At 49.2% G+C, this 24,726-nt stretch overlaps 13 protein-coding genes across 13 annotated transcripts, besides 4 other annotated features; 4 read left to right on the top strand and 9 right to left on the bottom strand.

The window, feature by feature from the left end:
- Window positions 1–167: 167 nt before the first annotated feature.
- Window positions 168–1,615, bottom strand: FPSE_05064 (uncharacterized protein; the record flags this gene model as incomplete). The annotated part of the gene is made up of 2 exons (XM_009258182.1): window positions 168–221; window positions 272–1,615. 2 exons carry the CDS (start codon window positions 1,613–1,615, stop codon window positions 168–170), a joined length of 1,398 nt encoding a protein of 465 aa, XP_009256457.1.
- Window positions 1,616–2,626: 1,011 nt separating this feature from the next.
- Window positions 2,627–3,088, top strand: FPSE_05065 (uncharacterized protein; the record flags this gene model as incomplete). Its single annotated transcript, XM_009258183.1, has 1 exon — window positions 2,627–3,088. The coding sequence occupies one exon, from the start codon at window positions 2,627–2,629 to the stop codon at window positions 3,086–3,088; it is 462 nt and encodes a 153-aa protein (XP_009256458.1).
- Window positions 2,974–3,024: a repeat region.
- A 12-nt stretch (window positions 3,089–3,100) lies between the features above and the next one.
- Window positions 3,101–3,141: a repeat region.
- A 100-nt stretch (window positions 3,142–3,241) lies between these two features.
- FPSE_05066 (uncharacterized protein) lies at window positions 3,242–4,873 on the bottom strand (the record flags this gene model as incomplete). The annotated part of the gene is made up of 1 exon (XM_009258184.1): window positions 3,242–4,873. One exon carries the CDS (start codon window positions 4,871–4,873, stop codon window positions 3,242–3,244), a length of 1,632 nt encoding a protein of 543 aa, XP_009256459.1.
- A 127-nt stretch (window positions 4,874–5,000) lies between these two features.
- Window positions 5,001–5,076: a repeat region.
- A 58-nt stretch (window positions 5,077–5,134) lies between these two features.
- Window positions 5,135–5,163: a repeat region.
- Window positions 5,164–6,128: 965 nt separating this feature from the next.
- FPSE_05067 (uncharacterized protein) lies at window positions 6,129–6,758 on the bottom strand (the record flags this gene model as incomplete). Its single annotated transcript, XM_009258185.1, has 1 exon — window positions 6,129–6,758. One exon carries the CDS (start codon window positions 6,756–6,758, stop codon window positions 6,129–6,131), a length of 630 nt encoding a protein of 209 aa, XP_009256460.1.
- Window positions 6,759–8,549: 1,791 nt separating this feature from the next.
- FPSE_05068 (uncharacterized protein) lies at window positions 8,550–9,558 on the bottom strand (the record flags this gene model as incomplete). Its single annotated transcript, XM_009258186.1, has 3 exons — window positions 8,550–8,959; window positions 9,016–9,317; window positions 9,365–9,558. 3 exons carry the CDS (start codon window positions 9,556–9,558, stop codon window positions 8,550–8,552), a joined length of 906 nt encoding a protein of 301 aa, XP_009256461.1.
- A 566-nt stretch (window positions 9,559–10,124) lies between these two features.
- On the bottom strand, window positions 10,125–11,746 carry FPSE_05069 (uncharacterized protein; the record flags this gene model as incomplete). The annotated part of the gene is made up of 2 exons (XM_009258187.1): window positions 10,125–10,736; window positions 10,781–11,746. 2 exons carry the CDS (start codon window positions 11,744–11,746, stop codon window positions 10,125–10,127), a joined length of 1,578 nt encoding a protein of 525 aa, XP_009256462.1.
- An 898-nt stretch (window positions 11,747–12,644) lies between these two features.
- FPSE_05070 (uncharacterized protein) lies at window positions 12,645–13,583 on the top strand (the record flags this gene model as incomplete). Its single annotated transcript, XM_009258188.1, has 1 exon — window positions 12,645–13,583. One exon carries the CDS (start codon window positions 12,645–12,647, stop codon window positions 13,581–13,583), a length of 939 nt encoding a protein of 312 aa, XP_009256463.1.
- A 191-nt stretch (window positions 13,584–13,774) lies between these two features.
- FPSE_05071 (uncharacterized protein) lies at window positions 13,775–15,409 on the bottom strand (the record flags this gene model as incomplete). Its single annotated transcript, XM_009258189.1, has 3 exons — window positions 13,775–14,966; window positions 15,020–15,248; window positions 15,307–15,409. 3 exons carry the CDS (start codon window positions 15,407–15,409, stop codon window positions 13,775–13,777), a joined length of 1,524 nt encoding a protein of 507 aa, XP_009256464.1.
- Window positions 15,410–15,923: 514 nt separating this feature from the next.
- FPSE_05072 (uncharacterized protein) lies at window positions 15,924–17,555 on the top strand (the record flags this gene model as incomplete). Its single annotated transcript, XM_009258190.1, has 2 exons — window positions 15,924–16,076; window positions 16,125–17,555. The coding sequence occupies 2 exons, from the start codon at window positions 15,924–15,926 to the stop codon at window positions 17,553–17,555; spliced, it is 1,584 nt and encodes a 527-aa protein (XP_009256465.1).
- A 155-nt stretch (window positions 17,556–17,710) lies between these two features.
- FPSE_05073 (uncharacterized protein) lies at window positions 17,711–18,562 on the bottom strand (the record flags this gene model as incomplete). Its single annotated transcript, XM_009258191.1, has 2 exons — window positions 17,711–18,221; window positions 18,273–18,562. 2 exons carry the CDS (start codon window positions 18,560–18,562, stop codon window positions 17,711–17,713), a joined length of 801 nt encoding a protein of 266 aa, XP_009256466.1.
- A 681-nt stretch (window positions 18,563–19,243) lies between these two features.
- On the top strand, window positions 19,244–20,266 carry FPSE_05074 (uncharacterized protein; the record flags this gene model as incomplete). The annotated part of the gene is made up of 1 exon (XM_009258192.1): window positions 19,244–20,266. One exon carries the CDS (start codon window positions 19,244–19,246, stop codon window positions 20,264–20,266), a length of 1,023 nt encoding a protein of 340 aa, XP_009256467.1.
- A 412-nt stretch (window positions 20,267–20,678) lies between these two features.
- Window positions 20,679–21,323, bottom strand: FPSE_05075 (uncharacterized protein; the record flags this gene model as incomplete). Its single annotated transcript, XM_009258193.1, has 2 exons — window positions 20,679–20,947; window positions 21,002–21,323. The coding sequence occupies 2 exons, from the start codon at window positions 21,321–21,323 to the stop codon at window positions 20,679–20,681; spliced, it is 591 nt and encodes a 196-aa protein (XP_009256468.1).
- Window positions 21,324–22,701: 1,378 nt separating this feature from the next.
- FPSE_05076 (uncharacterized protein) lies at window positions 22,702–24,078 on the bottom strand (the record flags this gene model as incomplete). The annotated part of the gene is made up of 1 exon (XM_009258194.1): window positions 22,702–24,078. One exon carries the CDS (start codon window positions 24,076–24,078, stop codon window positions 22,702–22,704), a length of 1,377 nt encoding a protein of 458 aa, XP_009256469.1.
- Window positions 24,079–24,726: the final 648 nt, after the last annotated feature.

The following is a 24,726-nucleotide window of genomic DNA, read 5'->3' as shown; positions in this document are numbered from 1 at the left end:
CTAAAATATCTCGATTTTTACAACAGCAGAATGTTTGAAGTTTCTATAACATGGGGGCTAAGAGCTGAATGAATTAATCGAGTCATATTCAGTATTTACATGTACGTCTAAGAAAAAGTCTTTATATCCTTTACTCTCTCAACTCGTGTTTTCAACTCAAGCTTAACTCAAGCTTCGCATGAAAAAGGTGTACGGAAAGCTCCAATTTCGTAATGATGTTGCTAATACTCGTCAGTAACTTACAATAAGTTGCATGAAACGCAAGACTCACAATATCCATAGCCGTAGCATAGGTTCCTCCTACCAAAACCAGGAGCCCAAAGAAGAAAGTAAAGATACAAGCAACGGCATGCAAGATATTCTCCCTGGCATACCACTTACCCCTACAGATAAGCTTGTACCACATGACCGCTGGGAAATAGAGAATAAATCCGGAAACGAAAAGTGCCGAGCTTAGTGATAGAAGGTCGTTGAAGAAGGGAATAGCTTCACCGAGGACCCAAGAGATGACAGTTATGCCAGCGAGTGTAAGGAGCCAAGTGACCCAACCTTTGGGCGTATTGACAAAACGCACGATAGAGTTTTTGTAAAATCGAAGATGGACATATTTCGCAGTGACAGTATTTCCGATTGCTCCAGAAATAAAGATCATAGGGAGAGCCACGCCAAAAGCCACCTTTGGCAGAACACCAGGCAGTGACTCCAGAGCAGGGCTGGCTACATCTTTGCCGACGAAGACATAGATGAGCGAACCGGTGAGGGTATAAATGAAAATCTCAACACTGCCGAGTGTCCAAACTGACTTCATGAAATCCTCTGGTGTATGCATTTCTGACATGAATGGTGTCATGTACATGGCAAAGCAGTAGGCAAAGATGATGTTGCAGATAGCCACCATGCCATCTTTGAAAGTTGCATCAGGGTCAGGCCAAGCTGACCAGTCTGAGGATCCCAGACCTCCGGGTTGGTTCGCAGCATCTACACCTGATGCGATAACTGCAATACCAATGGCGGTCATGACGCACACAAGATCGATATATCCAAGGATAGCAGCCTCTGCAAAAGAAGGCATGACGGCAAGGATAAACAACATGAACCCTGACACGGCACTGAAGATCAGACCACACACCTTCCCGTCGGCCAAGATGTTCAAAGCAATGCTGCCAGTAAGGACGAACGAGGAGGTGATGAGAATCAACTGAAGCACGTACATGGCTCCAAACAACTCCTCTCCAAATCTCCCCATGAGCAAGCCACCAATATCTCCATAATGTTGGATGGACGGATACAAGACTTTAATCTTTCCGATGATCCACGCTGTGTAAATGGCCATGAAACCAAGGGCGATACAGCAGAAGACTCCCGCAACTATGCCGAGTGTCGCAAAGGCACCAGGAAGGCTGAATGTTCCCAGGCCGATGGCCTCAACGATGAGGATCACGGCGAGACGCTTCCATCCGAGGCGACGGAAGTGGGCTTCTCCTTCAGCGGTTTTTTGTTTCTCGAATTCGGTGACTGTGCCAGGGGCTTGGTCATAGGTTTGGTCTATGCGGGCGATTTGGTCGGGATGTAGACTGTCTTTTGCAGCCTGTGTATGTGGTGCAATTTTATCCATGATAACTTATTGTAACGAATATGAAAGTGAGGAATTATAAGAATACAGATCAAGTCAGAATAAACTACTTGTTTTATATATAAATCATGTCTGGTTAAAAGCGCCAAGGTCTGGGGAAGAAGTAAATCCCCAGACCAAACAACAGAATCAACAGACCACGATCTTGCCCCCATGATATTGTACGTAAAATTTGATCGAGAAGTAGCAATTTTTTATCAAATATTTTCATGATGTGGAGTTTTGTATATAAAAATTACGTTATCCCCCATCCGCCGAGGTTCGCTTTGTGTTTGCTAGATGCGGCTCGCTTCGGGCCAATTTGGATTTTTTCCACTATTCTGATATCCAGTTGCCTCTATCGGATTAGCAGGTGATCAGTGCTTAGATACGAAATGATGCCGAAGTATTCTGATAGAGAATCAAGTAGCTAATAGAGAATTGTCAGGCTATTGTTTGAATTGTGGCGCGACTGCCACATGCTTCGGTTTAGACTTTAGGCTATTCATGGAAAAGGAAGCTCTGAATGTCTTGGTTGCATGGTCTTTACTTGGTAGACAGACAGACGTCTGCTAATAGCGCGTGATTGTAAACTCAACGAGGCATCTACAGCGATGAGTTGACATCAGAGCGCTATGGTTTAAGTAAGATGAGCACTTTTTATTCTTCAATGCTCCTCTCTCTCATGCTTCAGCTTTGTAACAAACAAAAAGGATAAACAATAACTCATTCACGGGACTCTCACTTCTTAAAGTATATAAAAAGCTTTCCTCCATTTTCCAGGACATCGTCTCTTCATACTACAAACCGCGGACCACAATGGCCACCCCTTGAGGAAGTGGCTTGTGTAGCGGTCACAAGTGATTTCGAGATATCAGCAAGCATATATTCCCACTCTGAGTCCCGTGGTCCTCTAGATCTTCTAGATCGCAACGCAGACAGTTTTTACAGCAATAGACACCTTGACGCCCGCCTCCAGCGGGAGGCCCCCCGGAACCCAGATGACGATCCGACATGTTCGCTCCCGGTACTATCCGTACGGCCAATCCTTTTCTCGATCGTAGCACACTCATAGCGCTCCTCCAGGGTTTTTACAAGATCACCCCGGTGTGGTGCGTGATACATCGGCGAGGCAGTCAGCCGTTTCTCAACTGCTGCTCCCAGCTGGGGATGTCCTGTGAGGTTCCTATCAAAGAAAGCGCCGGCTACGATGACTCTCCCGACAAGTCAAGTGAAAGCACCCAAACTGGGACAGAAGTCGCTCCCATTTCATCAAGACCGCTTCGCACAGCTAATTCGTCTTCGAGCGCCGTCGAAGGATCGCCTGCAAAGATGCTAAGCCAAGGCCTATTCTTGCCCATCACCTCCTATGTCTTTTCACAATGTCAAACTAGAGTCAAGCTCAACAGGGTATACATGCAGGTGATATCACCACGCTCTGGCATCCATCAAATCGTCACCTATCATCTCGTATGACAACTTCAGCTCGGTGAGAGACTGTTAAGAAGAAAAGACAACTCCGCCCAAGGGACAAAATAACTTGGCTACTTTATGCTTCTTAGACCCGCTCAAGCTCTTATTTTCTATATTCTAAACTCAAGTCCCGGGTTCCCTTGAGAGACATTCTCGTCAACACCACTCGCAGCATCCAGGCCAGGCATGTAAATCTCGGATTGCTTGGATGGCACGTTCTTGATCCTTAAGACCACCGCCATGTGCCCACTGGGTGGGCACTTGCATAGTTCCCTTATCCGCGCCATCACGACCCCAAGCACCGACCAGCACTCTGCCATGAAGCATGCAATCTACAAGACCGCCTAGACCGCCGCTCATTTTCCAGTCATCTACCGAGTCTTGGTATATTCCCTGACCCAATGCAAGCCGTTGCTGTCGGTCCCTGTCCTCTTCTTCTGTGTCGAGGCGGATCTTCAGAGCGGGACCTAGTCCAACCTGATCCAGGGACACAAACTCATCATTCAATCTTGATATCTCCCTCTCTATGAACAAACTTAGACCGGGACCTCGCTCAACAATCCAATCTCTATCATGGCTGTCATGATGACCTGTACACTCAGCACCATGAGCACACAACGTCCAATTTCTATATTGGCCGAGATGAAAAACGTGAAAACAGCGGAGTGGAAGATTCCAGATCCATATGGATAAGCCTGGGCATGTTCGTCTCAGCCACGACAACTTTGGTCCTTTACAGCAGTCTTCGCAAAGTCCACTGGCCGCTGGAAAGGGAGCATACGCTGCCACGAGATCGAGTTTCTGGATATATGGGAATGCCTCGCGGTATGGAAGATATTCAAGGATCTGATAGTGTATCTCTGGAGGCACTTTGTAATATCTGACAATTTTGTCGAGTACAAAATGCACTTGTTTGCGCCGTTCAGCTTCGGAAAGCTGCCGTGCATCAAGGCAAAACTGCTTGGATCGACGAAACATAGGGATACTACTGTCCGGTGGGGACAAACCATTATATCCCGCTCTTGGGATTCTGACATCATAGGAGATTTCTAGTCGGATCGGTCCATCGGAACTCTTAGTAGACCATATGAAACTGTCAGTGTCTTCTTGGCCACAATCCCATCTTGGTATGGGACCCTTATAGGGTGTAGGGTTGGCTTTGTTGACGCCGAATGGATCCGAATAATAGGCGTATTCTACACCATTCTCCTTGGACACCCGAGTGCGCTCGGAGGGCGATAGAGCTTGCGCGATCTTCAGGTCATTATCGTCCATGGCTACCTCTCCAGGTGCTAGATGAATCCTATCATCGACAAAGACCCAGTTGAAATCTTCTTCAAAGTCGGTACTAGCTTTCCAAATATTCCTCAAGGCCTTAAGAAGAGTTTCGTCCAACTTGATGCATAATTGGCATAGAGGCATAGTAGCTTTTTCGGCATCGGCTTGGCGCAGGTACTCCTTTTCATCGAGGGTTTGGTGGATCTGGTATGCAAGATATAGGACCATTCGGGCAGCTACAAAGTTCCCTTGCGGATGCGGGAGCTTCATCAGAGCCTTGATGGGACGCAAAAAGCTTTTCCAAACATAGAGTTCCATCTCTTCGTTAGTACGTAGCCTCATAAAGTCAGTGAACTGCACCATATTTTGGCACAGTCGGGCTATGACTCGTTTGATCTCATCTTCGGACACGGCCCCGGACTCGGTTAGGCTGTCGATATGTTCTTCCAGCTCGCTGTTGTACTCGAGACTTGTGATACAGGCGGACGACTTGCCGTGCATTGCACCCATTGCTTTTGCTTGCACTTGAGACTTGGTGGATTGAGCGGGCAGTAACTTTGAAGTTGCTCGATGTTGTATGACAGGAGGAAGAAACATCTACTGTGCATATAGCCCAAGAGATACTTCTTTTATTAGCAATATATATATTCTTTTTAAAAAAGTTAGTTTTTAAGAAAACTATATTTTAATATTTTAAGTTTTTAATTTAAATAGATCCTTTATTAAGAATTTTAAAGATATTAAGAAGACTAAGGCTCTAGCCCATAGTTGTAAAAAATAAAAAAAATAAAAAAGTATATCACATCCTGTAGCCCGAGGGTGAGTCCAAGATGACACAAAGTAGGTAATAAAGTTGTTTTATTTCTCGGGCAAGCAGTATCAGGCTTGCTGGAACTCGGTGATCAGAAAGTGAGGCTCTACAGAGCGAGGAAGTGTGAAGATGCGTGAATCTAGGAAGAAGATGCAGTTGCCAATGGAGGTGAGACGACCGTGAAGATCAGGCAGGCACAGCAGGCAGCAGGCACAAGTGGGGCCTGCAGCGCTACTGCCAATCCACTAATGCAGGAACATTGAAAACTCCATTGGTGCGTGGCTACTACCTATTTGCTGGTTCCCATTCCAACGTGGCCCGTGTAGCAGAGATGCTAAAGCAGACTTATCTTTAGCAACTACAAGGCTGACTTCTAATATCTAGAGTACAAGACAAACCAACCAGTGGAAACAACACCTAGTGGACTATTTCCAAGGGATCTCGTTGCCCCACTGACCCTCCAGTGCTAGCAAGCCCACGAAATGACGATGCGCAGATTAATAACAGCGATATTAACAACGAGTCAAGACAAATGACGAAGAGACTTTGCAAAGAAGAAAACGAATGGGTATAGTAGAATAAGTACCTAGTAGGTAGACTAGTTGATTGCAATGAATTGTATATCTTCACCTACAAACATGACAACAATAAAATAAAGAAGTGGACCTCCCCCATGTTACATTCATCCATCTTTAATAGTGAGTGTGTGTGTGTGTGACAGTCTAGACTAGTACCTGACTAGCAAAGCAGCATGAAGAAAACGCCTCCACAATGATCGTATAGAACAGAAGAAATAAAAAACGCCGAGCCTATGGGTAAAAGCAAAGCTAACGGGACAGTGCAGATAGCCTAGCGTAGTGTGTGATAGTGTGTGGGGAACAAAGAAGAAAAAAGTCCATGATGTTGGTGTTTGTTTGTAGTAACACTCATCATTATGGGATAATTGTTGGCTGTTTAGAAGGATAGCACTTCCATGATATCGCCCATAGGGCTCTCCTCCCTTTGTGGTCTGCCAAAGACCAGGGGTGCAAGCGCATCAACACCTGAGTCTTCTGCCTCGATGCTTAGAGTAGAGCTGCTGGATATCGATCTCGACGGGGAGATGGTCTTGTGCGATGTTGGAGGTGGTGCAGGCGACAGGTATGCCGATAGCAAAGCATCCAGGTCTGGGCCATTTGACAGCATTGGCAGAACAGGTCGACTGATTCGTCGGTAGTGTCTTGTCGCAGGCGGCAAACCAGTCTGGGGGCGCTGTATCGGTGCCGAGGCAGATCTCTTGCTCGGCGAGCGCGTAAACAATCGAGGCAGCTTATTAAAGCTCTTTCGAATCGAAGACGATCTTGTCGGTTCCGTTGTTGTTGTCGTGGTCGTCGTGGGTGTAGTCTTTGCTCTTACCACAGAGGTCGGGTGTTCGAAAAACTCGATACCGTGGGAGACTGGAACATTGCTCGTGACGGTATTGTTAAAATCCTCGAGTAAAGAATGAATCTGGGTGTCGTCGAGGCCCTCCACCAGCTCAAACAGCTGGTCTACCGACCCGCGGTGGTGAAGGTGTTGACTATAGGTAGCGTCGTCGAGTGCCATGTTCGCGCCTCTCTCCCACATAGAGAGAATCGGGATCGGTGGGGGAGGAAAAAGGAACGATTGGTCAAAGCCCAGTTTTAGAAAAAGAGAGTTGGGCGGCTGCAGAGGTTTAAGGAGTCGAGACGAGACGAATCAATCCGGGCGGGTCGGGGCTCCTTCAAGAGAGAGAGAGAAAGCGAGGTTAAAGATTGAAGATTGGCAGGGATGTTTCAGACGAAATTAAACAAGCCATGGCTTTTTCCTGCAATTGGTTAGTCCCCATTTCAAGGGGAATTAGGCGAGCCTCACTCAAGTTTGATGGGACAAAGTACAATGTTGTGACAACATCGAGGATGTTTTCGTACACAACTGCATCAACAAGGCGTTCATCTCGGGGCTGTTCCCAGTAGTGATGTTCGTTTCTTGGAATGTGAACATCCAGACAACCAATCCGCAGGCCACATGATTGACACCCACGACAATCAATCAATCGCTGGGCATAAGATATTCAGGGTCTTTTTAAACTAGTTTCCAGCTAAACAAATTGATGCAAATTAGCATTGGGTGCACTGATAGAGGTGAAGTCACTGCTTCAACCCCATCTTGTTCAAATAGCCGCCTCGCGCTTGTCGCAAACTTACTGTAAGGCGACCCCGAATTGTCACAATGCATTGATGATTGCTGCTAGTATCGACAATGCTCACCAAGTGACTTCTAATAATACCTTGAGCTTCACTTTTTGCATTCGTTCTAGTTTGCGTCAAGCAACGTAGTTAGCGCGAGTCCAACGTCTCCCTACCTAACTTAGACCTCCCTTGGGCACCACCATAAACACTTAATGATGCCTGAAGTGTCAGCCCTACGATTAGGTTTGTCAGAGCACAGATAATGTTATCATGGCAATTATAGTACATCTAAGTTGCGCCATTGTTGCAGGCAAATTTCCCATCTTTCTGGTAACTCAAGCTAAGCCTGTCGAAACACTACCCTGTGGCGTAGCACAGCCATCAAATCAAACCAGACCAGTTTGACACCTCCACAAACGGCCGCAAGATGCAGGCCAATTTCAACATCAACCAAGCTTCAATCACACTCAATAATTTCGATAGAGGTAAGAGAAAGTTTGATATCCTGACTCATGTAATAACGTTTGCGCCAGTGGAAAATCTTAGGGCAGAACCGATGTACGGTACTCTGTACAAGACCTCCCTCATATTGAATACGAGACAAAATTATGATACTAGCGATGAGTATTTAAAAGATATAAGGGGTTAGATAAAAAGTGCCAATCAACCCTTACATGAAGCCATGTTTGAATGGGTGATTTGGAAAAATAGGTCATTAGGAATGGTAGGTTCTTGTTGAATGAGGATGTGTGGTACAAAGATGGTGGCCGTATCATCGAAATCTTACATCAACGAGGCCTGCTGCAGAAACTTTTTTTCTAAAATTAGAATGTATTAAATACTTCCAAAAAAAATCTATACTTCAGATCTGGCATTCCTCGATGCCTTCGAGCTTCATACGTTCTTGTGTCTTGCCTCAATATTGTCGAGAGCTATGAAACCATATTAAGGCAGTCGTGTGGCATCAGGATCAGGGCACTATACATAACAAAAGCATTCAGTGTGAGGGTTATGATTTTAGATAAATAAATCGAAGCATTACTATTACTCTTTCTAGACTACAGAAGCATAACGTGGCGACTTGAATGTATCAGTTCAACATGTGATGCCACATTATATCCAAGACTCAGTAGTCAACACAGTATTTGCGTGACTGTACCGCCATCCCAAGAGCCATCTAGGCGTCTCATCCCGAGAACTGATGAATCTCCTGTTCAAACAATTTCGCAATCAACGCATGCACCTCTTTCCCAGGGTGATACGAGTCAAAAAAGACATGTTTCTGTGGATCATTGCACAAGTGCCGCGGTACACCCTCGCTCGTATAAACACCTGTGAGACACGCCGTGGGCGGGTTCAAATACTTCTCATCAAAGCCATAAGTTTCTGGATCTGAAGTTATATCCTCGAATAAACCGCCTACGTCAATCACAGCTGTCTGAGCATATGCAGAATACGCGGCAGCGATGTTTTTGAGACCTTGGGTGAGAGCACTGCTGTAGACTTCAACACTTGGGATGTCGTAGTCGGGTGAGCTGTAAGTTGCTGGAAACGTTGTGATTTTGAGATAGTTGGCGAGGATGATCTTTTTTGCGCCTGGATTTATGTCAGTAAAGATAAACGAGAATTGGGAATGGACCCTGGAGTTGTACCGGCATGGTATAATCTGTCAACATTCTCGTTGATCAGGCTCGTAACCTGTCCTCCGGTGATACTCGTGTTGAACAAGATGTCATTGGCGCCAATCCAATGAACAAAGACATCATCAGGCCTCGGCTTATCCCACGATAAGAACGACAAAACTTGGTCAGCAGCTGAAGGAACAGGAATTGTAGACTGAGCACCTGTACCTCCAGCCACAAAGTTGTTGTTGGTTGTCGCTCCACCAGTCGCGAGGTTGATCAGCTCAAGACCAAGGTCCTTGGCCACCAGATCATTCCATTTGAGCCCATTTCTTGAATTGATCAGTACAAAAGTCTTCAATTGGAAGGATATGCCTACGAGAACGAATGCCTGTAGTAAGCCGGGTCTGCCGGCCATGTACCATTACTGACTACCCAGGAGCCGTTCCCATTGTCGCTGAAGCTGTCTCCGAAGACGATGAGGCGCGGGACCTTGACCGTGTAATAATCGGAAACGGGAAGCGCGTGCACCAAAGAACTGGCACAAAGGCCTACTACCCAAGAACTCAGCATTTTCGATAAAGAGGATTGAAGGTGGTGAATTACGGTGAAGGGATGAAAGCTGCGAGATGTAACCTCGGTAAACAAGCCACCACGCTTGTGTTATGTCTTACACCCATATAAACATCGTCAATTGTGCCACAGTATCACCTCGGAGGAATTGCTTGTTATCATTCGTCTGTCTGCCCGTCCGTCGGGTTTATGTGACACCAGACCAGTGGTGAGGATTGAGACGGGTTCCGAAAACCGCAGAACTCCAAACATTCGAGCGCAATCGACTACCATCGTAGAAACACCAATTGAGGACGGCCTCATAATCTTTGGCTTTAACTTTTTCACGTCATATTTTTACATAGCAATCCCAACATACACCTAATATACAAAGTCTTGTCCCTCGCATCTTACAGTGCATCCATCATCCCATTCCCAAAGTCATCACCATGCTTTTTCTATGAATCTCTCCCAACCAGAAGATGATTATGATCACAGGCTCTCTGTCGTGAGCCCGACGTAAAAAAGAAAATTACAAGACATTAATTAGTGGAGATGTGCTTGCACCTCGCTCGTCACCCTCGTGCTTAAGCCTTCTTCTCGGGTGGGTTGTTGCCGCCGAACCAGCCTCCGAAAGAGCCCATCATGCTGTTCATGGCCTCCTTCTGGGCAGCCTCCATCATTGCAGCTTCTTCCTTGAGCCACTTCTCTCCGTTCTCGCGGATCTGCTTCTCGAGCTCCATGTAGTTCCTCTGGCCACGCTCGCGAGCAACGTCCTGCAACATCTTGCCTTGTGCGAAAGCCTCGGCGGGGTTCTGCTCACCATCGGGCGACACCATCATGTTCATGTTGCTGGGCTTGAGGCCGAGCATGTTACCCAGGGCACCAACACCGGAACCATGCTTGTGCTTGTGAGTGAGCTGCTTGGCCTGAAACTCCTTGCGGGCAATGGCCTCACGGCGAGCAAACTCAGTGGGAATGTCTTTGCCGTCGAAAGACTTGATCACCTTGCGGACATCGGAGTACTGCATGGTGTGGATATACTCAAGGAAGGGAATGAGGTTGACGAGGTTCTTGTCGTCCCGGTCACCCTTCCAGGGGTTAAGAATAATGGCGTTATCGGGCTGGTTGCGGACATGCTTGGCCTTGGTGTCGATGATGATCACCTTGGACAGGTCACGGTTAAGGTAAGAGAGGTCCTGAATTGTTAGCGCGGGCGTGGTAATTGTTGAGAGGTGCTTACCTTGACGATCTCTCCGTCCTCAAACTTGGTAGCCTCTCGGTAGAGGGGCCACAGAATCAAGCGGAAGGGATCTAATTTCCTCATGACAGGCTCGCCAGTAGCATAAGGGGTGGTAGTAAAGAGGACCAGCTCGTAGTACTGGCTCAGGTATCGGATAAAGTAGTCCACACCAGGTCGCTTGGCGATTCTCCAACCATGCTCACGAGTCCACTCGCTGTGGATGAGAAGATCATCCAAGCTCAGACACAGAGTATAAGGGCGTTCGAAAGTAGGGTCGGGATCGGGGAGGAGCTTCTCGAAAGCAGGCTCCTGATAGTAAGTAACGGACTCGGTCATACGGGCCTTGGCACGCTTCCACCACAAACTAGGAGAAGGACCGTTGGGGCTATCAGAGTGACGTTCAGCCTCGATGGTATCCTCCCAGTTGCGGCCCATATATAGAAGACTCAGAGTACCACTGCCAGCCACCGCAGTAAGCATAAATCTTGTCCACCACTTGCGGTTTCGCTCAGAGGTAGAGACATATTCCGAACGGTCGCGCTCATTGCCCTTGGACTCGGCCTCCTCCAATTCCTGCAGAGCCTGCTGCTCCTTCTTCTTGTCACCTCCCATTTCCTCAAAAAGTGTTGAAGGGATACCCTGTGTCAAGTCGGGGAGCTTGTGGAAAGGTATTTGCTCCCCCTCTTTGGGAGCCTCAGGCGATTGCTCGCTAGCCTTGTTAACGTCATTTTCGGCGGGCTTCTCTGGCGTCTTCGCAGCTTCGGCATCGTTTTGCGCCTGAGAAGGCTTCTTTTTCGAATCTTTGGGTGGTTGACCGGAGGGGCGCTTGGAGTATGATCGGAGCCATGGCGAGGCAAAGTGAGGAGCAGTAGCGGGAATCGCTCGGAGAGAGGGAGATGCGACGGGCTGTGACAGACGAGCTGTCATCAAGCCCAAGCGGGAAGCCTGGGCTAATCTGGACAACATTTCGAAGGATGGGAGGTTGTTTCGATGGAGCTGGAGGTATTCCTGGCGTTGGAGGGTGGTGAAGTGAAGGGTCAAACTTCAATGGCCTAGGGTACAGACGTAAAGCTTGACGAAGTTGGTCTGATGCTCCGCCATAACCACAGCATCGCGCAGTCGGCTGTGGAAAAAAAATCGCACGGTTCTGCAAGCCAAAGTGGAGCGTTCTGACGCTTTATCACCGCAGATTAACCGTGCACTGTCAATGTCGTCATCTTGTTATCACTACAGCTATCACGTGAACTCTCTCCGGTCACGCTCCGATCATGAAGCCCCGCGCCCCTCATAGTATCCAGTCAATAAATGTTAGATCACACTTAGTGCTTATATAGCCTAAGAGTGGTCTAATGATTTCGTCTGAACTTCTTCAAGTCCCTATCTTTTTGCTACCCACCTGACCCCCTACCAAGCTTGAGATTAAAGGCAGTGCTTAACCAACAACGAGATTCAATAGCAAGCAGTGTATTGTCATTCAGTGTCGAGTCTTTAGGTGAATGCTCCACTTGTCTTCAAGCACATTCTCCAGGCACTTCTCGAACAATAAACAACTTTTCCATACCTTGCCACAGTCCAATACAAATCCCGGCGATTATTCCGATAAGCTACCCGACACTAACAATGGATGTCGCCAACGCCGCCTTCTAAAGCGGATTCTTCAATCGATACCGACCTACACTATGATACACCTCATGACAAGCCTCATTCCAGAAAATTGACCAACAATCGAGGCCATCAATCACTTAATCTTTGCCATCGTCACCTAGCAGTGATTCATGATACTACCGCTCGCCTTTAACTGAACTGAAAATCTCGTCTTCGCCACCTCGAATCCTTCATCTTTACCATAAATTGCACATCCATCATGGCGCGACGATCTAGCAAGAGCTCGGCCTCTAGGCCAGCGGGCTCAATCCGCATTGTGATGCCTTCATCCAGCCAAGCGCCTCCCGCAAAGGCTGCGCCCGAGAAAGCCGTCACCGAAGAGGACGTGAACAAACTCAGCATCGCCGACCTCACTCTTGACGTACCTCTGATCCCCTTTAGGACGAAGCGCCGCGTACCCAAAATACCGTTTCATTTCCTCGATCTACCCGCCGAAGTGCGCATTCAGATCTACACATACTTCTTCGACGATGTCCCTACACTTCTAGATCTCGGACCTGGCAATTATAAGCGCGTACACAAGAAGCTTGGGCTCATGCGAGTTTGCAAGCAGGTTCATGATGAAGCGACGTTCGCTTTCTACAGTACACGAACTTTTCGTCTGTTTCCTACCTATCCTGGCAAATACTTCAAGAGCAAGAAACCTCTGCTGGCAAGGTTGAAGCCGCAGCAGCGAAAATTCCTCACATCTCTCGAGTTGCGCCTTGGCCCTGGATGGAATGCGCCGCCTCGTGGATGGGTTGTTAACCCAGCGCTCGGTCTCTCGGAATGCAAGGACGTTGAGCGCCTCAATATCTTTGTCGAGTGCGACCCCAGTGATAACATCTTCCAAGGTTGGCGCCGATCAGAAGGTTTCTACGAGGCGTTCAGCCGAAATCTCCTCACTGATGTGCTGGAGGCATTGCCTTCCCTTCAGGCTGTTCAGTTTGATGGCTGGACAAGCGTCAAGAAATCCGGAGATATGATGCAGGGTCTCATGCAAATTGTCGAGCAACAAGGCCTCAGCATTGAATGGGGTCCTGAAAGAGGATGGACTGACGCCGATGACGACGAGGAAGAGGGAACTGAGCCGGTGGGTTATCCTGAAGGATTCCCCCACCCTGGATATGAAGCGCATGGACTACTGGCTTTGGCTTAGTGTTAGAGACCCTGAGGTTATTTTTCTTGGTTCTGATGAGTTTTATGACGAGCACGATTTCATTTATATACAATAATGCAGTATATGGCTACTACTCTAGCAATACTATGCAGCGAAATACTATCAAGTTCAATGCTATTCCAACCCGTGGTATTGTCCGTCTCTATGCTTCGTAAAGTCAAAACAAAGTCTTATCGTGCCCCAAGCATTGCGAGTGCGTTGCGCAGCTCTTGAACCGCAGTAGGCACATCCTCAAAGTTCAACGCCGATATTGCCCACTTGGCGTGCTTCTGAGCCTGGTTGATATCTTTCTGGTCTGTCGTGTAATTTGCTGGAGGAGGGGCAGATGTAGGGGCCTGCGCAGGAGGTGAGTGAGCTGGTGAGCCCCCAGGGTGTGAAGAGGCAAGGTGTGGCATCATTGGCCTGATGGGCTCGACACCTGGAGCCAGTTCGGGTTCGGGTTCAACTACGGATGCCTTTCCAGGAGGAGCGGATGCAAGGTGTGGCAGCCATGGTCTTGCGGCTGCTGCGGCATTAAGAGGGTTTGAATGATCAATTGGTGCCTTGGCGGGATGTGAAGACGGTGGGCCCCTTGGAGGAACTGGTCCGTTTCCAACGGCCGAAGAAGTAAGGTGAGGCAAAAAGGGTCTTGCGTTTGCAGCCGCTTCGAGAGGTGCTGGCAATCCAACATCTGGCGTCGCGGGGTGTGATGAAGCGAGGTGAGGGAGGAATGGTCTAGCAGCCGCCGCCACAGCAAGTGGTGCTGGTGATTCTATGCCTGGGGGCTTTCCAGGGTGCGACGAATTAAGGTGAGGCATCATAGGTCTTGCAAGAACGTCGTGATCGTCGGGTATTTCCATGGAAGAAGGAGCACCAGTTGGAGCTTGGGTTGCTGGCTGTGCTGGAGACTCTGCTGCGGGAGACACATCAGGCGGTAGACCAACTGGTGGACGACCAAGCTCGCCACCTGGGGTAGAGCTTGTGCTCATAGGCGATGGGATAAAGGGCTCTGGTGCTTGTCCCTCTGGTTCATTTTGGGGTGGAAAATAACTGGGGTCAGTTGGGTCCTTTGTCGGCGCCTCTGTGGGTGTAGCAACTTTGGGTGAATCCCCAGCGTCTGGTGCATCTTCAACTGTCGCTGGCTGACCTCCTGTCAAGAGTTGAACCTCGGGGTCAGATGGGTCGAGGCTAACGCTGGGTTCAGGCTCTGGTGCTCTAGGGTTTGTCTCATTGGGGTCTTTGCCCTCGCGAATTGCCTTGAGGATTCGCGCAGCATTCCACTTTGCGAACTTGATCTTTTTCAAGACCTCGGGGTCAGGCTCGCCCCATTCGCGGGTAAGATCGAAGAAGGTTGCGGCGGCATCGAATGTGTCGGCAGTTTGTCTAGGACGTGTCAGCTTCACATATTTGAGCATGATATAGAAACTGTGACGTACCTCGTCACTTTATCAGCTCGCAGGGTACGCTCGGCGCGATCAAACGTCTGCTGGGCGAACTGCTCAACGTAGGCTTGTCCAGCAGCATTGTCGATAATCGCTTCGTCGTCAGGGCGCTCCGTCTTTGTTATCTCGAGGCGCTCGATCAGGGTCTTTGTGAACTCAAAGGCTTCGTCGTCTGAGTTGTGGAGGCCCTTGCCTACGATCTGGTTGACAGCATGGTATTCACCTGAAGCCAAAGTTTTAGCTACTGTTATAAACTAGGTAGGGGTTTTGTGGTTGCCTACACCAGTATGCGAGGGCGGGCTTGATGTTTCTGAGCTGGTTCGCGCGGTTGATGAACCGGCTCACTTCGGGGATCTTGAGCACGGCTGGTAGTGGCTCGGCCATGATGTGCGGTATTTTGACAGGTTTGACAGGTTTGACAGGTTTGACAGGTTTGACAGTTTCTCGGAAATGGCTCAGATACGAAACGAGGGATAATTCTTTAAAAGTCGGGGACTAAACTGGAATGACGCAAGTTTAATGTCAACTCCAAGTTGTTTTGGAGATCCTTACCCCACCTCCATCTCGATCTCCTCATTCTCTTGACTTCTGCCTTCCCGTTGACGTAACGGTTTCAGTGGTTCGTCTGCACCGCCACATACTTCCCCGGATTTGGTCAGCTCACGCCACATGTGGCACAAGCTGAATCCGGAACCAGCTTCACTTTCCCTCGTCTGATCACCGTGGCTTTTTCTCCGAAGATGCCACTTTGTTCTTGACGACGACAACAAGTGACGCTGATTCCTTGTCATTGAGCCTGGTAGATAAAAACTCGCTCCAAGACTGATCAGTCTCAGATCGATATTTTTCTATTCTCTTCTCTTTTACATCATCATCAACCTTGCATTTAATCTTTACAATGCATAACCCCACATCTCTGTTGGTAACTTTGACAGCAGCCCTTGCGGCTCTGCCCGAGGCTCAGGCTGCCATTTACACCAAGAACTCTCCTGTTCTTCAGTTGAACGCCCGCAACTATGATAAGATCATTGCAAAGTCCAACTATACCTCTGTAGGTCATTCATATTCGCTGCTATGACTACCCACTTACACCTTCCAGATTGTCGAGTTCTACGCTCCTTGGTGTGGTCACTGTCAGAACCTGAAGCCTGCTTACGAGAAAGCTGCTAAGAACCTCGATGGTCTCGCTCAAGTCGCTGCCATTGACTGTGATGATGACGCCAACAAGCAGCTTTGCGGTTCCATGGGTGTCCAGGGCTTTCCTACTCTCAAGATTGTCCGCCCTGGCAAGAAGTCTGGTAAACCCGTCGTAGAGGATTACCAGGGCCAGCGAACTGCCGGCGCTATCCAAGAGGCTGTCATGAGTAAGATCAACAACCACGTTACCCGTGTGAGTGACAAGGACCTGGACTCTTTCCTTGCAGGCGACAAGCCCAAGGCTATCCTGTTTACTCAAAAGGGAACTACCAGTGCGCTCATTCGAAGCATTGCCATTGACTTCCTCGATGTAATCTCTGTGGGCCAGATCCGTGATAAGGAAGCGGGTGCGGTCAAGAAGTTTGGTGTCGAGAAGTTCCCCGCTCTTGTCCTTATCCCTGGCGAGGGTAAGGATCATATTATCTACGATGGTGAGATGGCCAAGAAGGACATGGTCAAGTTCCTCACCCAAGCCGGACAGCCTAACCCTATCCACGCTTCTGGCAACACCAAGAGCACCAAGGGCAAGAAGGATGACACCAAGAACACCAAGGCGAAGAAGGACGATACCAAGAGCGCTAAGAAGAACAAGTCCACCGAAGCCGCCAAAGAACCTGCCGCCGAATCAAAGGAACCCGCTGCTGAGCCTATTCCCTCCATTGTTTCTATCTCTACCATCAAGAGCTTGGAGAAGCTCACCGAGGAGTGTCTCGCTCCCAAGTCTCACACCTGTGTCCTTCTCTTCACTCCTGGTGAAGCTGGCGAGAAGGCTGTAGAGTCGCTCTCCCATCTCAACACCAAGTACGTCCACGGAGGCCGCAACACTATCCCTTTCATCGCCATCCCCAGCGACAGCGACGCCGCCTCCACTCTCCCCAAGACCCTTGGACTCAACGACAAGGTCAACCTGATTGCCATCAACACCCGCCGTAACTGGTGGCGCCAGTACTCAGGCGACTTTAGCCTTTCAAGCGTCGAGAGCTGGATTGATGCCATTCGCATGGGCGAGGGTGCCAAGAAGAAGCTCCCCGAAGGCGTTGTTGTTGAGAAGAAGGCCGGGTCCACCAAGGCCACCGACCCCGAACCCGAGATCGAGACTGATGGTCCCGACGATGTCAAGACCGTCATCGAGACCGAGATTGAGACCGAGTACGAGACTGTCACTGGCGCCGATGGAGAGGAGACCCGAACCGTCGTTGAGACCGAAGTTGAGTACGAGACTCAGACTGAGACTGAGCACGCTGAAGAGACTGCCGAGCCTGAGGCCCAGCCTGTCGCTGAGTCCGAAGCTGAGCCCAAGACCAAGGACCAGATCAAGCACGAGGAGCTGTAAAACATATGTTTCATCTTGAATCTTACAATTAGCCCGTTACACTATGATATTATTCTAGCGCTGGAGACATACCTGTAGCTTAGAAACTACGGATCAAACAAAGAACTCCAAACTTATTTTTCTGACCCGATGCGAAAACCCTTGGTATCAATGTTCTACCCATCCAAATCCATCACCGCGTCACTCCTTTCCACAGCGCCCTCCCTGACCATCTCCGCGCCCTTGTCTTTGACCACTTGATCCAAGAACTGCTTGACCTGCTTACATCCGTCCACGCCTACTACCAACATGCCCTCCAATCTGCTGACTTGCACACGACTCTCACACACCAGAACTGCTACTCGATCGGTGTCGCCGTGCGTCGCGACGGTAAGGAATGGAAGTTCCTGCTCCTCCTGGTTGTTCAAGTCGAGTAGGGGATCGGCGTTGTCGTCGCCAGCGGCGTATGTAGAGGTAGAGCCCGCCGTGCACGCGGCAATGTAGTCCGACATGGGAATACCGGCATCGATAAGCGCAAGTGTCGTAGCGTTGATCAGAGCAGCGAGTAGCGATCCGTCTTGTGAAAGAACGTGAAGTGAGATTGAGATGGAGGAGTTGGGGAACAAATGCGTATGTAAGTTCGAAGAGAGAGCATTGGCAATCGTAGTTTCGATCTCCTGGATCCGTCTGCAAACCCGTTAGTCCATCGCAATCGGTCATGGGCAAAGAAAAACTCACTTGTCATTGCGCCCTCGCTTCTTGCGATCCACGCTTGAGAACCCTGCGACCACAACATTGACATTGATCGCCGCCATATCACGGCCCGCCTGCTGTCCGCCACGTCGTTGCTGTTGCTCCGAAGGACCTGTCACGACACACATGACTTTTGTATGGCCCATTTCGAGATATGATGAACCGTCGGCGGCATCTTGAGTCCTAATCTGAGCGTGAAGACGACGAAGTTCGTTCCATCTTCGTCCGTCGACGCGCAGAAGCGCTAATGAGTATGTCGAGGTGTCGAGAGGCATTGTGTTTCGTTATGTTTGTATGTATGGATGATTGAGCTTCGACAGTAGGGCTGCGCATCGCGAAAGGCTGCTCATGGTGGGGGAAATTTTCTATGGAAGAACTGTGGCGTTCAAGGTGTGGCTGCAGCTATCTCGGATTATTTTAGTGTTCGGATTAACCCCAGCCAGGACCATCGGCTTTGGAACATTTGCTGCTTTCATCTCCGACAACCATGTACGGGATAGTGCCCTTGCAGATCTGATGTCCGAATACCACCTCCATACACTAACGCAGACCTTTCGTCCCGTTCCAATTCGGTGATGTAATACTGAGCGCCATAAATCCGTGTGCTACCCAATAACGTGCGGAATTAGGCGGCACTAGAGTTTATCCCGCTGAGTAAAAGCATGTGTCTTGTTATCAATACACTTTACGGTAGCGATCATGACGGAATTAAGCATCTCATGAGGGGACGGGCTTTGGTGATGTTTCATTGATAGCGTCAACTATGTTAGCCATTGCATCCGGCGCTCCACTACCGTATGCGTGGTTCTTGCAGGTATATATATAAGTTATCGTCCTCTTCGTTGGAGGTCTGTATATCCTCATTGCACTTCTCAACAATAGTATCTCATCCATAAACACCAATTGAGTCTTCACTTTAACAAAATACCCTATCAAACATCAACATATCAATCACCATGTCTTCTCTTCCCCAAACATACAAGGCTTGTGTCATCGAGAAGGCCAATGCTCCCTTCACACTCAAGGATGTCCCACTGAAGCACCCCTCAAAGGGCCAAATCCTTGTCAAGGTCCTCGCCTGCGGTGTCTGTTTCTCAGACGTGGGTGTGAGCGAAGGCCACATGGGCGACATCTTTCCCCGCGTCCCCGGCCATGAAATCATCGGTGATGTCGTCGAAGTCGGCGAAGATGTTGACAACTTTAAGAACGGCGACCGGGTTGGTGGACCTTGGCACGGCGGCCATGATCGAACTTGTCGACAGTGTCAACGAGCGCAGTTCCAAATGTGCGACCACAAGGAGGTCAATGGTGTGAGTCGAGATGGTGGCTTTGCTGAGTATGTCCTCCTTCGCTCAGAGGCTGTTGTCCGAGTACCCAAGGAGATTGAACCCGCCGACGCTGCTCCTCTTCTTTGCGCTGGTGTCACTGTCTTTAATGGTATCCGCAAGATGCACGTTGAGCAGGGCCGCATCGTCGCAGTTCAGGGTCTCGGTGGTCTAGGCCATCTTGCAGTACAGTACGCCTACAAGATGGGCTACGAAGTTGTTGTTCTTTCCACAACCGACGACAAGGCCGACTTTGCAAAGAAGCTTGGCGCTCACCACTACATCAACACCAAAACTAGCGACGTTGGCGAGGAACTTAACAAGCTTGGAGGTGCATCAATTATCGTCCAAACAGCACCCAACCCCAAGGCTATCTCTCCTCTCATTCAAGGACTCGCCCCCGAGGGCAAGTTGCTCAACCTTGCACCCGTCGGTGGCGCAGAGTTTGATACCGTGGCTTTGTTGATGAAGGGCGCCAGCGTTGTTGGCTGGCCTAGCGGTCATGCTCTTGACTCGGAGGAGGCACTGCGCTTCTCCTTGACTCATGGAGTGAAGTGCATGGTTGAGAAGTACCCATTGGAAAAGGTCCAGGATGCAGTCGATAGCCTGAAGGCTGGCAAGCCTCGATTCAGAAATGTCTTGATCATGGAGTGAAGAAATGTTAGCATCGTTGTTATTCGCAGGGTATATTATTGGTTTATATGCTAGGACCGACTTTATATACTAGTAATAACATGGCAATTGATGATTGATGAGAAGCAATGAGAAGTTCAGCAATTGACTCATGAAATTAGTATGACTTGACTATGCCATCTCACAGTAACATGTAGGCAAATGCATTGCGCCTCTTGGTATCGATCTCATGCTCGTCTCTTTGCGCTCATTCTAATCACAGACACTTTCCAATCGTTATTCATTCTTCTTTCTCAATTAATAGGGCAAAAGTACATATCGAAAGCCACAGCTCAATTAGTTGTCTAAAGAACTCGGCATTCCGGTAATGCTTCCCACGCGTCATCACTCCCGGGGTATCTATCACACGCGTGTTCTCATCAGGTCTTACATCTTACTTCTCGTTATTCTTCTCATCCATGCAGATACACAGCGCTGCCATGAGCGCCATGTCGACACCAGGCGCGACCATCAGAGCATAGGTCTGCTGGCCAAAGATCATGTCACGACCGCTGAGGATCTTGCGGTCGATGCGCGCAACAACAGTGTTTGTAGACTTGTCAAAGATATCAGCCGCATAATCGAACCAATTGCCCTTCATTTCCAGGATCTCTGCGGTGCCGTCGCTGGAGGTAAAGGTGGCAGTGGCCTTGGAGCCCATAACTACATAGATTCAGTATGCGATTCATCTCAACAATACATAAGGAAAAAACTCACGCTTGAAACTATTCTTGACTTCCATAATCTTGGCACCCTGGGCATCTTCCACGGCGTAGGTAGCGTGGATGTGCAGGTGCTCCTTGACGATGGAAAAGAGGTGGTTTCCCTGCATGTCAAAGACCTTTTTGCGACCCGAGATGCTCATGACTTTGCCCTCGACCTTGAGGATGGGTTGGCCGTTGGCGAGCTTGATGTCGAAGCTGTCGCCGGTCAGGGACATGACTTTTTCTTTGAGGACGAGCGTCTCGGTTTGGGAGGCGATGAGGTTCTGGAAGACGCCGACCTTGTGAGGTGCGGTTTGGAGTTGAACGGCAGCCATGATTGTGTTTTTTTAGGATGAATAATTGAGCTTAATAAAATGGTACTGGGGATGTTAAGTCGTGTTTAATGATGTTGTCAAGATGGTGGGTTTGTTGTATTTATACATGTTTACTGTCAGCAAATAGAGGGGACCCGTGTGGTACAAACGTCACATGTAACTTCCTCAACCACTTCAAGACCCCTCATAGCGGCGAGAGCTGAGAACATGTGTCTAATGAATAGCTTGAGGCTGAAGGGAGAGCAATCCACAAACAAGGCGCAGTCTAGTGAGGGCGTCGGCAAGGCTGATCAACATCAAAAGATACCTAGAATTCTTAAACGAGCGGCCTCAATCTATCATGAGGATTCGGGATTGCGTCATATAAATCATGGAGTGAAACATGTAAGCTTTGAACGACAATGATCGTCAAAGGAAGCATTTACAGCCCCCAACTCACAAATTGATCGACATAAATCAGGTTCGCGTATCATTAATTCCGTCAGTCAACGGAAAAGGAAACGACCGGAGGATATCATGTTGGAAGGTGCTTATTCGTCAATCCGCTATGCCGGTACCTGTCGCTGTCGTCTTGGCTAGGGAAAAAGCGCCGGTCGTTTTCGGATATGGGGTACAGTTTGATGTTGGGCTTTGCAAGAGATAAGAGGGAGCCAACGCCACATGAAGTGCGTAAGTTTTATTATCGCAGGTTCGAGAAAAATCCAAATCAATACGGAATATGCATAGTTCCTGTTTGCTTCTATTAGTCTTTAATTAATCATTGTCGAACCAATTCAACATGTCTTGTTTCCCACCCTAGAGCTGTCAACACCACAACTCACGACATAATCTGTAATCTCGACTATTCCCAGCATCAAACAATCACGTGATTGATTCAACAGTCTCAAGACTCGTTCGGGTCTGGTGGTCTAGTGGTATGATTCTCGCTTAGGGAAAACCCTATAGCATAGCTTGCGAGAGGTCCCGGGTTCAATCCCCGGCCAGACCCTTCCTTTTGCTGGTTGCATCTGTTGACAGTTGGTGGCTTGATTCCTTTTTGTACTGGCGTTGTGTCTCTGTTGTTTCTTGCCCAATTGGGTTCGTGAAAGAGATTGTGGCTTTGACCGTTGAGACGGGAGGAACGTTAGCACAAGTACAACCGTCAAGCCTTGATTGTGATATACTTCGTTCCATCAACTCATATCACAAGCCTTGATCACATATCTATAGTTACTGTTGTCACGATTCTTTAGAGGCAAATAATACTGAAAAAATAGCCAACATTTGTCTATCCGTAATCTATCCATAAAATATTACAAGAAACAGATCTCGGGTGCGAGAAAAAAGTAAAAAAGACACGCTAATGGGCGTCAATCACCCCAGGATCCATTTAGGACATTTACAGAGCAAGCATGGCGAAGAAGGCAAGGGCGGCAGCAGAGATGGTCAAACCAGCAGCACCGTTGACAGTGCTGGGGGTCTCGGCGGCGGCGGCACCAGTCTCGGAGCTGGAGCCAGCCTCGGACTTGGATCCAGACTCGGAGCTAGAGCCGGAGCCAGAAGAACCAGAGCCGGAGGAGCCAGACTCGGAAGCGTCACCAGAGCCAGAGGAGCCAGACTCGGAGCTGGAACCGGAGCCGGAGCCAGAGGTGGGCTTGGAGGAAGAACCAGTACCGGTGGCAGTGGAGTCCTCGCTGTCGCTGGAGCCGCTGGTAGCAGAGGCAGTGGCAGTGACGAAAGTACCGGTAGAGTGAGAGTCACCAGTAGCCTTGGAAGCATGGGTGGAGGTCTTGGTCTTGGACTCGGCGGAGCTGGAGGTCTCATCGTCGACCTTGTCGCAAGAGAGATCGAAGAGAGGAGTGGTGGAGAGGTTCTCGGTAATGGCGAACTTCATCTTGTTGTCGGGGTTGGAGTCACGGAGGTTGTACCAGAAGGTGGGGACCTTGTTGAAGAGGCTCTTGCAGCCAACATCCTGCCAGTACTTCTGGGCGTTCTTGACGCTGGGAACAGCCTCATCCCAATCGGGACCCTTGTAGGGCCATCCGGTCTCGGTGACCCAGACGGGCTTACCGCCAGAGGTGGCGACGGTGGCATCGTAGGCCTTGTTGAAGAGCTTGGCAGCGTTGTCAATGCCGTTGCCCTTGCCGTTCTCGTAGTAGGGGTACTCATCGACTCCGATGAAGTCAATGGCATCGAGGACGGGCTTGTTGGTGACGTTGCCCCAGACATCCCAGGTGTCGACGTGGCCGAGGGGAACCTTGGCGATGGGGGTGCCCTTGAAGGCAGAGCGGAAGTCGTCGATGAAGTCAACAAGAGCATCGGGCTGGACACCGACACCACCCTTGTTCTTGACACCGGTAACGGAGTTACGATAGAGATCCTCGCTACCGACGGAAACACCAATGATGAGGTCGGTCAGCTTGGAGCCGTACTTCTCGACGGCCTTCTTGAGGGCGCTGATCTCCTTGTCGATGGAGTCGGTGCCAGAGGTCCAGACACCGAGGAGGATCTGGGTCTTGGTGTCGATGGCAGCCTCGAAAGCCTCGATGGGGTCATCCTGGGAGTAGGCCTGGATGTTGGTGTAGAGACGGACGGCGCTGAAGTCACCGGGGGAGGTCTTGAGGTTCTGGGCAGTCTCGAACTCGGCCTGGAAGTCGGCCTTGAACTTGGCCTCTCGGTTGGCGAGGGTAGCACCAGAGTTGAAACCAAGGTAGTTCTTGGCCTCGGCGCCCATGGCGAGGGCACCAACGGCAACGGCAGCGGATGAAACCTTCATGATGACTGATTGACTAGATTATCGATCGGTTTGTGGTGATACTTTTATTCGGTACAACGTTGAGCACTGTCACACCACGTTAGACTGTTAAAAAGTCTATTTCAAAAAAGGAGTGTGAGTTTAGTTTGGAAATAAAAGCCGTTGGGGCGGTTTCAAAAAGAGAGTGACGAGGAAATAACAAGAAAAGTCTACCCAAAAAAAAGAGAGATAGATGGACGGAAAGAGAGGAAATGTCTGGATGAAGAATGAGAGAAGACGTCTTTTGTTTTTGAATCCGGAACGCGCTGAGATTAGGTAGGGGCGGGTCGGTTGCAGCGGGCGTGGAGCTGTCACGTGCCGGACAAGCACTAAGTGCCCGGTTTTCAGGGGAATGCTTACGACGCTGGTCCACTAAGTTATGGTTAAACCGCTAAGAATAGCATGCAAATGTCTTGGGTACAGGCGTTGATTGGTTGTGGATGGCAGCTACTCCTGTCTCATACCCGGCTAGTAATCTTGCGGTATGATCGTCGATAAAACAATCAAGAGATTGAATGATGGCTCACCACGTATTCACGAGTAATGCGCTCTTACCTAACTTTGTGGTATTCGCTATGTATCCCTACACGGTACTTCTCGTACCCTTAGATTTGATACGACATTGTTATT

Source organism: Fusarium pseudograminearum, chromosome 4 (genome assembly GCF_000303195.2).
Source record: "Fusarium pseudograminearum CS3096 chromosome 4, whole genome shotgun sequence".
NCBI classification, from domain to species: domain Eukaryota; kingdom Fungi; phylum Ascomycota; class Sordariomycetes; order Hypocreales; family Nectriaceae; genus Fusarium; species Fusarium pseudograminearum.
Note: the sequence above shows the minus strand (reverse complement) of the source record. Positions and strands in the feature narration are given on the sequence as shown.